This window comes from Triticum dicoccoides, chromosome 3A (genome assembly GCF_002162155.2).
Source record: "Triticum dicoccoides isolate Atlit2015 ecotype Zavitan chromosome 3A, WEW_v2.0, whole genome shotgun sequence".
NCBI classification, from domain to species: Eukaryota; Viridiplantae; Streptophyta; class Magnoliopsida; order Poales; family Poaceae; genus Triticum; species Triticum dicoccoides.
In genome coordinates this window covers 433872157-433885721 of record NC_041384.1, presented here as the reverse complement: position 1 = coordinate 433885721, position 13565 = coordinate 433872157, and the positions used below count along the sequence as shown (strand labels likewise).

Below are 13565 nucleotides of genomic sequence, written 5' to 3'. Positions count from 1 at the left end.
TCCTCCTCTCTTTTCCTTTCCTTTCCTTTCTGTCTTTTGTACGGATCAAGCCTAATTGTTTGGCCTTTGGGACCCAGGAAGTTTCACGAATCATCATTGCTTGATTAGCCTCCTGCTTTTTTTTTGAGGGGTTAAGGGGGTGACTCTTTTCGATCTTGGTGTCTGAGATCGTGATTAGGGAGCAAGAAGGTTGTCATTGACGCCACGTGGCAGTCGTTGCCTTGTGCAGTTGTGCGTCGTCGATGGAGATTAGAATATGATGTTGGATTGATGGTACTAAACGCTGCATGGCATCTTTGCATGCTAGGTACCGTCATAACTCAAGCAACATGGAGATGAGAATAGACATGGGTGAGCTTGTTAGAAGACTACATCATCTACAACCGGACTTCTCAATACCCGCTCTCAAACGCTCGGACGGACTGTCCGATCAATGACCGGGCCAAAAATTGCCACCCAACCAGACTCCTCATAGCCGCCCTAAACGCCCGGACTAACCGGTGGATATGGGGAGGCCCGAATGCGACCCGACATGCCCGTCACGTAGGCCTGCGCCGCCCCCATATGTCCCCATAAAAAACCCAGCCGACGAACCCTAGCCTCTCTCCTCTCGTCCGTGTAACACTTACGATGCGGCTATATCTCCCATGTGTCGGAGCACGACTTAGAGGCATAACCGCATAGTAGGCATGTCGCAAGAGGGGTAATTTTTACACATCCCATGTACTGAACAAGAAAGGGATAAAGAGTTGGCTTACAATCGCCACTTCACACAATACATAAATATATCATTACATCATCCAGATACAATCAAGGTCCGACTACGGAACCAAAATAAAAGAAGACTACCCCTAATGCAAAAGATCCCCGATCGCCCCGACTGGGCTCCACTACTGATCAATTGGAAACGAAACAACGCAATGAACACGATCTTCATCGAGCTCCTCCTTAAGCTCGGTTGCGTCACCTGCACGGTATCAACGGCACCTGCAACTGGTTTTGGAAGTAAACTGTGAGTCACGGGGACTCAGCAATCTCACACCCTCGCGGTCAAGACTATTTAAGCTTATAGGTAGGGAAAAGGTATGAGGTGGAGCTGCAGCAAGCACTAGCATATATGGTAGCTAACTTACGCAAATGAGAGCGAGAAGAGAAGGCAAAGCACGGTCGTGAACTAAAAGTGATCCTGAAACTACTTACGTTCAAGCATAACTCCAACACCGTGTTCATTTCCCGGACTCCGCCGAGAAGAGACCATCACGGCTACACACGCGGGTGATGCATTTTAATTAAGTTAAGTGTCAAGTTCTCTACAACCGGACATTAACAAATTTCCATCTGCCCATAACCGCGGGCACGACTTTTGAAAGTTCAAAACCCTGCAGGGATGTCTCAACTTAGCCCATCACAAGCTCTCACGGTCAACGAAGTATATTCCTTCTCCCAGGAAGACCCGATCAGACTCGGAATCCCGGTTACAAGACATTTCGACAATGGTAAAACAAGACCAGCAAGACCGGCCGATGCACCGACATCCCGATAGGAATTGAACATATCTCGTTCTCAGGGCAACACCGGATAAGCACTCCGTACAACTAAAACCAGCCCTCAAGTTTCCCCGAGGTGGCGCTGTAAACGACTCTAGTTCGGACCAACACTAAGAGAAGCACTGGCCCGGGGGTTAAAATAAAGATGACCCTCGAGAGAGCGACTCCCAAGGGAAAAGTAGGTGGTGGTGAGGCAAATGGTAAATCCAAGGTTGGGCCTTGCTGGACGAGTTTTATTCAAAGCAAACTGTCAAGGGGTCCCCATAACACCCAACCGTGTAAGGAACGCAAAATCAAGGAACATAACACCGGTATGACGGAAACTAGGGCGGCAAGAGTGGAACAAAACACCAGGCATAAGGTCGAGCCTTCCACCCTTTACCAAGTATATAGATGCATTAATTTAATAAGAGATATTGTGATATCCCAACAATAACCATGTTCCAACATGGAACAAACTCCATCTTCACCTGCAACTAACAACGCTATAAGAGGGGCCGAGCAAAGCGGTAACATAGCCAAACAACGGTTTGCTAGGACAAGGTGGGTTAGAGGCTTGACATGGCAATATGGGGGCATGATATAGCAAGTGGTAGGTATCATGACATAGGCATAGCAATAGAGCGAGCAACTATCAAGCAAAGATAGAAGTGATTTCGAGGGTATGATCATCTTACCTGCAAAGTTCTCCGAGAAGACGAAAACTTGATCCTCGTAAACGAACTCAACGGGTACCTCGAACACGAACTCGTCTCCCGGCTCTACCCAAGACAAGAACACAAGCAAAGGAAACCACAGTCAACCATGGTGCAATGCGCAAGCAACATGATGCAAAACATGGCATGATATGTGGGATGTGATATGCAATGTGTCGTGGTTTTGTCACGGCAGATGTCCTAGGGTGAGGACTTAGTCATGAGGCCAACGCATCTATGTGGTAGTTTGAGAGGGGTTGAGCGGAATTGAGAGACGCAACATAAAACAAGGATTTAGACAGCTTCGGGCCCCGGGAAACATCATCCGGTAACAACCCTACATGCTGTTTGAGGCTAGGTCTCATTATCATCATGAGAGGGTCGCCGTAAACTGACTCTCCTCTTTGTGTCTAGCCCTAAGATTGTTTCTTCTTACTTGTCCCTCTTTGGGGAGCCCTGCCCCTCCTTATATAAGTTAAAGGGGCAGGTTACATGTAGAGTCCATCTTGGACTAAGACTTAAACTATCTTGACTTCCCTTCCCGGGCTTCTTAACATCTGCCGGTTTAACATTGTCTGCCGGTTTAACATTGTTCGCCGGTTTAACATTGTCTGCCAGGTTATGATTGACTTAACACCTGCTGGTGCTACCATCTGTCTTAACTCTGCCGGTTTAACACTCGCCAGTTTACCGTCTTTCTTAGCCATCTGTCTTAACTGTCTGTCTTAACTCCGCCGGTTTACCAAGTCCCAGCCGGTTTACAACTCCAGCCGGGTCATACCGCGGGGTATATCCCCGACATTAGCCCCCAGTTTAATTTGGATTTATCCATGTTAAACTTGTAACGCCCTCGATGCGCCTATATCTCCCACGTGTCGAAGCACAACTTAGAGGCATAACCGCATTGAAAGCAATATCGCAAGTGAGGTAATCTTCGCAAACAACCCATGTAATACAATAAGGGAAAAGATACATAGTTGGCTTACAATCGCCACTTCACACAATTACATGAATAAAGCATTACATCATCCAAATACAACCACGGCCCGACTACGGAGCCAAAATAAAAGAAGACTAACCCAAATGCTACACAGATCCCCGATCGACCCCAACTGGGCTCCACTACTGATCAACTAGAACGAAACAACACAAAGGACAAGATCTTCATCGAGCTCCTTCTGAGCTTGGTTGCGTCATCTGCATGGTCTCATCGGCACCTGCAAGCTGGTTTTGGAAGTATCTGTGAGTCACGGGGACTCAGCAATCTCGCACCCTCGCGATCAAGACTATTTAAGCTTATAGGTAGGGTAAAAGGTATGATGTGGAGCTGCAACAAGCGACTAGCCTATATGGTGGCTAACATACGCAAATGAGAGCGAGAAGAGAAGGCAAAAGCACGTTCGAACAACTATGATCAAGAAGTGATCCTAGAACAACCTACGTCAAGCATTACTCCAACACCGTGTTCACTTCCCGGACTCCGCCGGAAAGAGACCATCACGGTTACACACGCGGTTGATGTGTTTTAATTAAGGTCAACTTCAGGTTTTCTACAACCGGACGTTAACAAATTCCCATCTGCCCATAACCGCGGGCACGGCTTTCGAAAGTTCAAATCCCTGCAGGGGTGTCCCAACTTAGCCCGTCACAAGCTCTCACGGTCAACGAAGGATAAACCTTCTCCAGAGACATTCCGATAAGACTCGGCATCCCGGTTCTACAAGACATTTCGACAATGGTAAAACTAAACCAGCAACACCGTCCGAATGTGCCAACAAATCCCGATAGGAGCTGCACATATCTCGTTCTCAGGGCACACTCAGATGAGCTCTCCATACAACTAAAACCAAACCTCGAGTTTCCCCAAGGGGGCGCTGCACAGGACTCTAGTTTGGACCAACACTCAGAGGAGCACTGGCCCGGGGGGGGGGTAAAATAATGATGACCCTTGAGTCTGCAGAACCCAAGGGAAAGAAAAGGCTAGGTGGCGAATGGTAAAACCAATGTTGGGCATTGCTGGAAGAGTTTTATTCAAGGCGAACTTTCAAGGGGTTCCCATTATAGCCCAACCGTGTAAGGAACGCAAAATCCGGGAACATAACACTGATATGACGGAAACTAGGGCGGCAAGAGTGGAACAAAACACCAGGCATAAGGCCGAGCCTTCCACCCTTTACCAAGTATATAGATGCATTAATTAAATAAGAGATATCGTGATATCCCAACAAGTAAACATGTCCCAACAAGGAACAACATCTCCATGTTCCAACAAGGAACAAACTTCAATCTTCACCTGCAACTAACAACGCTATAAGAGGGGCTGAGCAAAGCGGTAACATAGCCAAACAACGGTTTGCTAGGACAAGGTGGGTTAGAGGCTTGGTTCAACAATATGGGAGGCATGATAAGCAAGTGGTAGGTATCGCAGCATAGGCATAGCAAAAGAGCGAGCAACTAGCAAGCAAAGATAGAAGTGATTTCGAGGGTATGGTCATCTTGCCTGAAATCCCACAAGGAAGAAGAACGAGTCCATGAAGAAGACAAACGGACGTAGACGAACGAATCCTTGCAACACGACGTTATCGGAACCAACCCGAAGAAGCAAACACTAGAAAGAAGCACACAACATAGTAAACAAACAACACAGGAACATGGTATGATATGCGGGATGCGGTACGCGATGCATATGCATGACTTGCAAAGGAATGAATGAACCTGGCCTCAACTTGGAAATCCAAGAGTGCCACTGGAATGGTGAGGGGATTTCGGTTGAAATCGATATAAAGAACACCGGAATCGGAGACACGGTTTAGAAATGGCAAGCAATTCAAATATGGCACCGGTCTGCGATATACAGCAAGTAGCCATCTAAATGCAACAAGACAAGCATGCTACAGCACCCAAACATGGCAAAAAAAATATGGCAAGGATCCACTCGTAATGCTTGACAAAAGATGAACACTGAGCTACGGCCAATTCATCCATTAACAGGTTCAAACAAGCATGGCAAAAGTGCAATTGGTAAACAGGTTTCAGACTTAGTGAAATTAACACAAGCCTGGAATTTCAGATCAAGTAGCACACTTTGGAGCATGAAAACTACATGCTACAAGAACTTAACATGGCAAAGCAAGGCATGGCATGGAGCTACTCAAAGAGCTTAACAAAAGTCCCTTAGCGACCTTGAGCCAAAAAGGATTAGAAAATACAATTGCAAGCATGTGAACATGGCAAAAACATAATCAGGTTACAGACTTAGAGAAAAATTGGAGCATGCAAATATGTTAGCAAGTAGGCATGTTTACGAGTTCGATGCACTCACTACTAGGCAAGGCATGACAATCTAAGCATACACCCATCAAGAATACACATTATATAAGCTAGACATGGCAAGAACAACAACATAGCATGCATGGATCAACAACAACATCCTCAGCAAAATCGCTAACAAGTAGACAATCTGCCCAGATTCACTAAATAGCAAAAGTAGAGCTCGATTGACTCAAGCTAGGGTGCTCCATAAATGCAAACAAAGATATGGATGGATAGAGCACCACAAGATTAACAAATCATCCTTACTTATCATCCCCAAAAGAGGCACGGATCACTAGGAAACAACATGAACATATGGCATATTGATAAAAACAGATCAAGGACTTGAAGAAATTCTAAGTCCCTGAAATCAGCATTAACGAATGCACCACTTTGCAAGCTTGTGATAGTCACCATACATATCACAAAAATACATGGATAGCACATCTGGAAAGATGGCAAAGCATATAACAAAACACATGTGGAGCTCAGGAGCATATCATGCACACATTAATCATGGCAAAAATGACAAATAGCTATTTGATGCAGCAGATCTGACAATTAACTCAAATAGCACTCTTCCAACAGCATTTCGGGAATGAAGATGAACTCAAATGAAAATGATGCAATGAGATGAAATGATGTGCTCTCTGAGATGAACATTTCGATATGCTACATGCCCAAAATGGATCTACAGATGCAAAGTTACGATATGATGAACATGGGCATTTGAAACATGGAAATCTCGGGGACTTAGTAGAATTTTACCCTGCAGGAAAAGTCAACCCGGGACGAGGAGATCCGGGACGGGGTGGATCCGGTTCGGGATGGCGCCTCTTGGTTCATCCCTCGGTGGATCTCATCCACCGGGCAGATCTGGCCGGGATGAGCTCCGGCGAACCTCCGGCGAGGCGCGGAAGCCGAGGCGAGGCGCGAACGGCGAGGCAAGGCGGTGCGGCGAGGTAGCTGCGCGGCACCGCGCTCCGGCGAGGCAGGCGGGGAGGCGCTCCGGCGGGGAGCCGCGGGCTCTTGGGGAAGGCCGGCGAGGCACATGGCGGCGGAGCTTGAAGGTGTTTGTCGGCGGGGAAGAACGAGGCGGCGGCGGAGGCAGCTTTCGGTGGCCGGCGGCCGGCGCGCGGCGCCCCGGACGGCGGCGTGCGGGAGCATAGGCGGCGAGGACGACCCTGCGCGGGGCGGCGACCGGATGGGCTGGGCGGGCCCGCGATGGGCTCCGCCGGGCCGCGCGGTGGGAGAGCGCCGGCTGAACAGGTGGCGCTGTCCGGTTGGTGGAGGGCGGCGGCCGGCTGAGGTGTCGGCCCCTGATTGGTCCGAGCGACGTGGCGGCGTGGACACGTCCGGCGATGGGATGGACATGTCCGGCGGCGGGACGAACATGTCCGGCTGCGGGAGGAGGAAGAAGTTAGGGTTGGGTTTGATCTGCGCGGAATTTTCGGGGAGAGCCACATATTTATAGGTAGAGAGAGCTAGGAGAGTCCAAATGAGGTGCGGTTTTAGGCCACGCGATCGTGATCGAACGCTCTAGATGATGGAGATGATTTTAGGTGGGTTTTGGGCCACTTCGGAGGGGTGTTGGGCTGCAACACACACGAGGCCTTTACGGTCCCTCGGTTAACCGTTGGAGCATCAAACGAAGTCCAAATGGTACAAAACTTGACAGGCGGTCTACCGGTAGTAAACCCAGGCCGCTTGGCAAGTATCGGTCCAATCCGAAAACGTTTAATACCCGCACATGAAAAGAGGTAGAAAGGGACACCGGGTGACATAGAAGCGTCGGATTGCAAAACAGACAACGGGGAAAATGCTCGGATGCATGAGACGAACATGTATGCAAATGAAATGCACATGATGACATGGTATGCAATGCATGACACGCAAGCATAAGACAAGGCAACAACAGCGAATAACTGGAGGACACCTGGCACATCGGTCTCGGGGCGTTACAAAACTGATCTTGATTATCCTTAAGTCCTTGTCACTTCCTTCTTCTATAAAATCCGAGTCAATAGACCAGCTTTATAATCAATTTGTTGACATCGGTTTATCATAGAGAAATATTGTGAAGAATAACTTCTTTGACTCATCTCCCAATGCTTAACAAAAATATTGGTCTTTGAAATACTCATCTGATCTTCAGCCGGTTTAAGAATGTAGAACTTTGCCGGTTTAAGACTTGAACTTGCCGGATTATCATTGCCGGTTTACAAATATTGATGGCATCGGGTCATAATTGTAGTTAACATCAAGCTTGAAAATATACCTCTTATATGCCTATCACTTGTAGCCCCCAAGTCTTAAGAAGGTAGCATAGCAACAGCTTAAGACTTGCTTCAATATGAATGTCACAAGCTTGAAGAAATCCAGGTTGTTCATCTCAATCACCAGTCAGAACTGAGTATCCCACATATGTAGCCCCCAAGTGTTGGGTTGTCATGCTTGCAGCAACCTGGGACTTGAAATTGTCTTATGCTCATAAAAACTTCAACCAGTGTAGCCCCCAAGGGCCGGGTTATTATGCAATAAGGAGCAGGGACTTTATAGATATGATTATGTAGACTTGAATAGCAACGTGTAGCCCCCAAGGGCCGGCTCAGTAAGATAATATTGACCTGGGACTTTATATATACTTCACTGAGAATGACATTATACGATGTAACCCCCATCATGGGGCTTGAACCCACGTCCACAAGGTTGAGAGCTTTGTGCTTTACCAACTGAGCAGTGGATCCTTCAATAATAGATGAAAATTTGTGTACCTTGAATTGTTGATAGGAGCAATTGATAGCCCCCAAGGGTCGGCTCATTACGATTTGATGAGCCGGGTCTTCAATAAGTGAGCAAACAATGACTTTGCATTAGCCCCAAAGTGTCATGGTGCATGCTTGCAGCGACATGAGACTTGTGTATTTGATGTAATCCCAACTTGAATAATGTAGCCCCCAAGTGCCGGGTCGTAAGCCTGCAGCGACTCGGGACTATTCTTTAATTGTAGAATAAATCATATCCATTAATAATATGATAGTCATTGCGCTAAAGCGACTTTGAAAACCTTAATCATAATACTGGTTATTGATAACCATAAGAAAATCCAGCCATGTTGGCTATTAAAGATTTGAATAATATGACTTGGTTCAAAAACCGATTCCTGCCTTATAAGCCGGTATATCCATGCACATACGATACATGCTATGATGGTGTAATGATGATGCAATATATGATGATGTATGTGTATGATCAAGAGGGTTTAAGCTATGGTTCGGATACGACCAGAGCCCCCCAAGTAGTCATAATTATGGCATTGTGCTGATCAAGAGGTGTAGCTATGGTTCGAATATGACCAAGCCCCCAAGTGATTTCCCTAGTGCCCTTATGCCTATCAAGAGGTGTAACTATGGTTTGAACCCATAGCCCCCAAGTGATTTCCCTGATGGTCTTATGCCTATCAAGAGGTGTAGCTATGGTTCGGATACGACCAAGCCCCCAAGTGATTTCCCTGGTGCCCTTATGCTGATCAAGAGGGTATAAGTTGTGGTTCGGATACGACCAGAGCCCCCAAATGATTTCCCTGGTGGCTTTTAAGCCTATCAAGAGGTGTGACTATGGTTCGAACATAGCCCTCAAGTGATATTCTGAGCTGTGCTCAAGGGATACCCATGTTTGAGCTGTGCTGTGCAACAGACTCTCTTTGGCCCCTTATGATAATATTGGCTTGATAGCCGGATTACCGAAATAACCAGAGTCGTGCTCTTGTGATAATATTGGATTGATAGCTGGAATCAAGAGGGTAGCAATGTTATGTTCTCTTTGATGAATACACCTATGTTTGAACAGGAAACCCCCAAATGATATTGCGAGCTGCGCTCAAGGGATACCCATGTTTGAGTTGTACTGTGCAACAAACTCTCTTTGGCCCCTTATAATTTCCTGAGAACTCGAACTTGCGAGAGATTATTCTTTTAACCAGATATTGAGAGCTTCAAAGCTTTGTGGGAGACAACCGTCCCTTGAACCGTGTTTTGCAACCGAAATCCTTCATTTTTAAGCCGGAAATTTTTTTGACGGCCTTTAAATTTGCACCAATATGGCGGTTTAGGGTCCTGTATTAGATAACTTTGCAAGCCGGAGTAATTGCTCTTTTAAAGAAAGCAATATATAATATAAAAATATATTGGATGGATTTCACCTGATATGTTAGACCAGAAGTTATCCACCACGGAGTTGATGATCACCCCGGTAAAGCTGAAATCAATCACGACCGAGTTGGCCATGAGAACAGACCAATGTATCGTCCGCGACATTGTAAACAGGTGCATACGGCAAGTTGTCCTCTGCGTTGTAAACTAGTGCGGACGCGTGATCCACCCGTCCATTCAACTGGTAGTGTGACACAGAGGAAAACACCGTTGTAGAATATTGCCAGTGCACGCTCTATCCCGGCAGTAGAACAATAATTTCACTTGTGTATAAAAACACCAATAGGGCAGTGGAGTGGTGCTCAGAAGAATTAAAATGTACTGATAAAATACATAGGAGGGATAACACCTGATTTTGTTTTGACGATGGATCATCTGTCCATAGATAATTTTTTCAGTACTGTTACTGAATTCCCCTTGATCCATATTTTTATCCAAACATTTTTATGTTAACCCCCTCGAGGATCCTGCCAAATCCTGTCACAACTCCTCGTTACCCACCAGGTTAACTCCTCCTCCACCTCTCACGAGATACGCAGCGCAGAGCATATAATAGAGCTGCACGGGCAGAACCGGTGATGGAAAGGCGGACTAACAGGTGAGGTGTGAAGCAGCATGGCGGCTTAGGACCGCAGGCACGACGACTTGGCAGCGTCGAGGCAAGTTAACAGGCGGAGGGGCGAAGATCAGGGTAACCTGGAAGCAGTCACAACGGTGGCTCGTCACAAGGGCCCGCGCGGGGGTGGGTTAGAGGCACGGGGAGGCTCTCTAGTGGCGGTGACTCGAAGCATTGACGGCGGCTCACGTAAAACCGCAAAGCAACCACGACGGCCTAATGAACCGGTTTAAAGGCTCTGCGGTGAGGACGGAGCTCCGGCGGCGCAGCAGTTCGGAGCAAAGCAAGGACGGGCCAGGCAGAGGCGGGGCCATGCTGCCGAGGGAGGCGCATGCTGAGCCCGCACATAGCGAAGAGACTCAGCGGGTCAGGTGTGCTCGAGGCAGCATGGCTCTAACGCGGAAAATGCAAGTCCTAGCGAAACTCCACTCCAGGCATGGTGCAGATGCTTGCCCGGCTTTGTCTTGCTCAGTGAATCTGATACAAAATACTTGGTGTGTCACCCCGCGACCACTTCTCTTTCTGAATAGTACCGAGTGGCGCCAGGTACGCAAATTGCCCATGAAAAGTACTGAAGCCTGATTTGAGCATCTCTAGTATTTTTGTTTAAACTCCCACGTACATGCACTGATGCTCAATGATATATGATCTGATTTTATCTCCCAATGCTTCTGTTTTCATTGCTTGGCTCTTCGTGATAGACCGGCAGCAGCGGCGGATCATGAGCCTCATGGAAACGACCCGTAGTGACGAAAGGAGCGGCAGCAATAGTCCGGGTCGCGCTCGGAGCTGCGGCGACTCGAGGCAACCAAAGCGAGACCGGCAGCGACCTTAAAGCAGATACTGGGCACCTTCGTTTTTTAGCAAGGTGAGTCAATGTGATGGCGACTGCAACGGTGGAGACCACGGCTATGACCGCGACGACTTGAAGCTGGCGGAAGTGGTGACGGGTGTCTCACCAGCAGTAGGAGGTGGCACGACGAGGCCCTGGCAGGGCCGCTCGGCTGAAGTGGCTCAGTAGCGGAGCTCCGGTCTGGGGGCAGTGCGACGCGACTTAGGGGCGACTGTGACAGTGGCTCAGTAGCAGAGGTTGGTGGCTCAAAATCCAAGGCGGTGGCTCACGGGCGGTTTGTCCGGCTTGCCATTGACGGCTGGGGCACGAGCCCGACCTGCCGGCGTGGTAAAGCGGCGGAGGCCCGCACGTGGGGCACGGAACCCACGACAGTTGAGGCGGCCCAGGCGAGGCCGAGGAGTTTACCAAGGCAACAGTGGCGCTTTAAACCGGGCGCGGCGCAGACGGTGATTTCAGCGGCCCTCGACCGACGGCGGCTCTAACATAAGGAGGCAAGGCGGCCGCAACCCTCGGACGGCGGGCGAAGCCGTCAGGTTAAACTGGCAGGATGCGGCCGTCGAAACGGTTTACGGCGATGGCGGTGGTCAGCCTGTTGACGAGGTAGTACAAACGACGTGAGACTGCAGCTTACATAAGTGACAGCGGCTCGGGACGGAGGCAGGTTCGGCTTGACAGATGCAACGGTGATTTATCCGGGGAGACGACCCGGCGACGGCTTGTGAAGGAAGCAGATGGAAACTGAGGCAGCCTTTGAAGGGCTGGCAGAGGCGGGTTAAGGCGGAGTCTAGGCCGGATTGAGGCCAGGGTGGCCTGGCACGGAAGCCGGCCGGCTTCGTGCAGCGGAAGCGAACCGGCGAGGCGAGGTGAAGTTGTGCAGGGAAAACTAATTGTTTCTTGGATTTAATCCTGATGCGGCTGCAGCGAGGTTCGCCTCTGATCCGGAAACAAGATGTCTTCAGTAGATTCTTGCCGCTCTGCAAAGGGAAAACTTGACGGATTAGCGCTGCCACACGCGCAATCCTAAATCACTTATCCCTGTTCCCGTACTGCGCAAATATTGATTCGATGACTTGACGGATTAGCGCTGCCGCAAATATTGATTCTCTTTTGGTCTCGGTGTACTGCAGCTCGTGGTAGTGATGCACGTACGGCCACGCAGATTTGATCTTGCTTTTGGAACTTGTCCTCAGATGTGACCGCATTAATACTACTAGTAAGGTAAATCTTCCCAGCTGTCTCTGGCATCACGTGCATAAGGTTTTGGCTTCAGTTATCTTGTGAACAGTACTACCCACTATGATACAGCAGCAGGAGATTTGGCAACTTCAAGGCATAGCAACAGTCGGGGAAGGGTTGAAGTCAAGGGCGGCTTGGAGTACAGCAGCTAGCAAGCACCGGCGACTTAGCGTAGAATGGACGGGCGACTTGGAGGAGACCATGTCGCTCCCTTTTTGGCAGCAGAAGCCAAAAGTAGTGGATTGTAGCGTTGATGTCCGGCGAGGGCGGGTCAAAGCGGAGAGGCAGCTCATCGGCGGGATGTCAGTAACCCGGAGTGAACAGTAGAGATGATCCAACCCCTCCTCGAGGGCAAGCCAGCAGCAGTATATGAGTCCGTAGAAATACCTTGATCCGGTCCGGGAACCGGTCGCCCGACTCTGATCCAACTTGGCCTAATATTTGACAGGTTACTTTTTTGGACTACGTGATGTCCATCTTAGTTTGACTTGGTATTCATGGAAAATAGCAAGCTTCAGCAGAAAAGCAAACCAGCCCCGAGGCAAGGCAGGCCCGGTTCGGAACGGCTTCGAAGGCATCTTGACGCCGACCATAACGGGGGCGATTTAGCAGAAGGACAAATCGACGCCGGTCACCAGTTAAAAATCATCTTGACTCCACGCGTAACTCAACAAGTAGTGGTAATTAGCTTCTTTTTGGCGGCGATTTAGAGGCCTGGTCATAGCAGGTTTGACTCCCCTGGTACTTACGACACCTTCGGTTTGGACGGATCACTGGAACCTTGGCGACTTGACCCTAATTTATTTTGAACTCAAACTTTGTCCGGGCCTTATATCTGACTGTTATTTTCGATTGATAAACTCAAAGCTGATGCAAACCTTTCCCAACCGGTCTTTCTTCCTCCGGAAAATTATGAACTTCTTGATCCCTGAGAAAAAATCCCTCCAAGAACTCGTCAACACCGTGCGCGGGCCCCCACGGTGGCCCCCAACTGTCGTGGTTTTGTCACGGCAGATGTCTTAGGGTGAGGACTTAGTCGTGAGGCCAACACATCTATGTGGTAGTTTGAGAGGGGTTGAGCGGAATCGAGAGACG

General features: G+C 48.8%; 1 protein-coding gene across 1 annotated transcript in view; it reads right to left on the bottom strand.

Moving 5' to 3' along the window:
• LOC119272379 (protein SGT1 homolog) overlaps positions 1–6928 on the bottom strand; it is a 13433-nt gene extending 6505 nt beyond the window's left edge. The window contains exon 1 of the mRNA XM_037553883.1: positions 6493–6928. Within this exon, the coding sequence (XP_037409780.1) occupies positions 6493–6928 (436 nt within the window). The remainder of the gene's footprint in view (positions 1–6492) is intronic.
• Positions 6929–13565: the final 6637 nt, after the last annotated feature.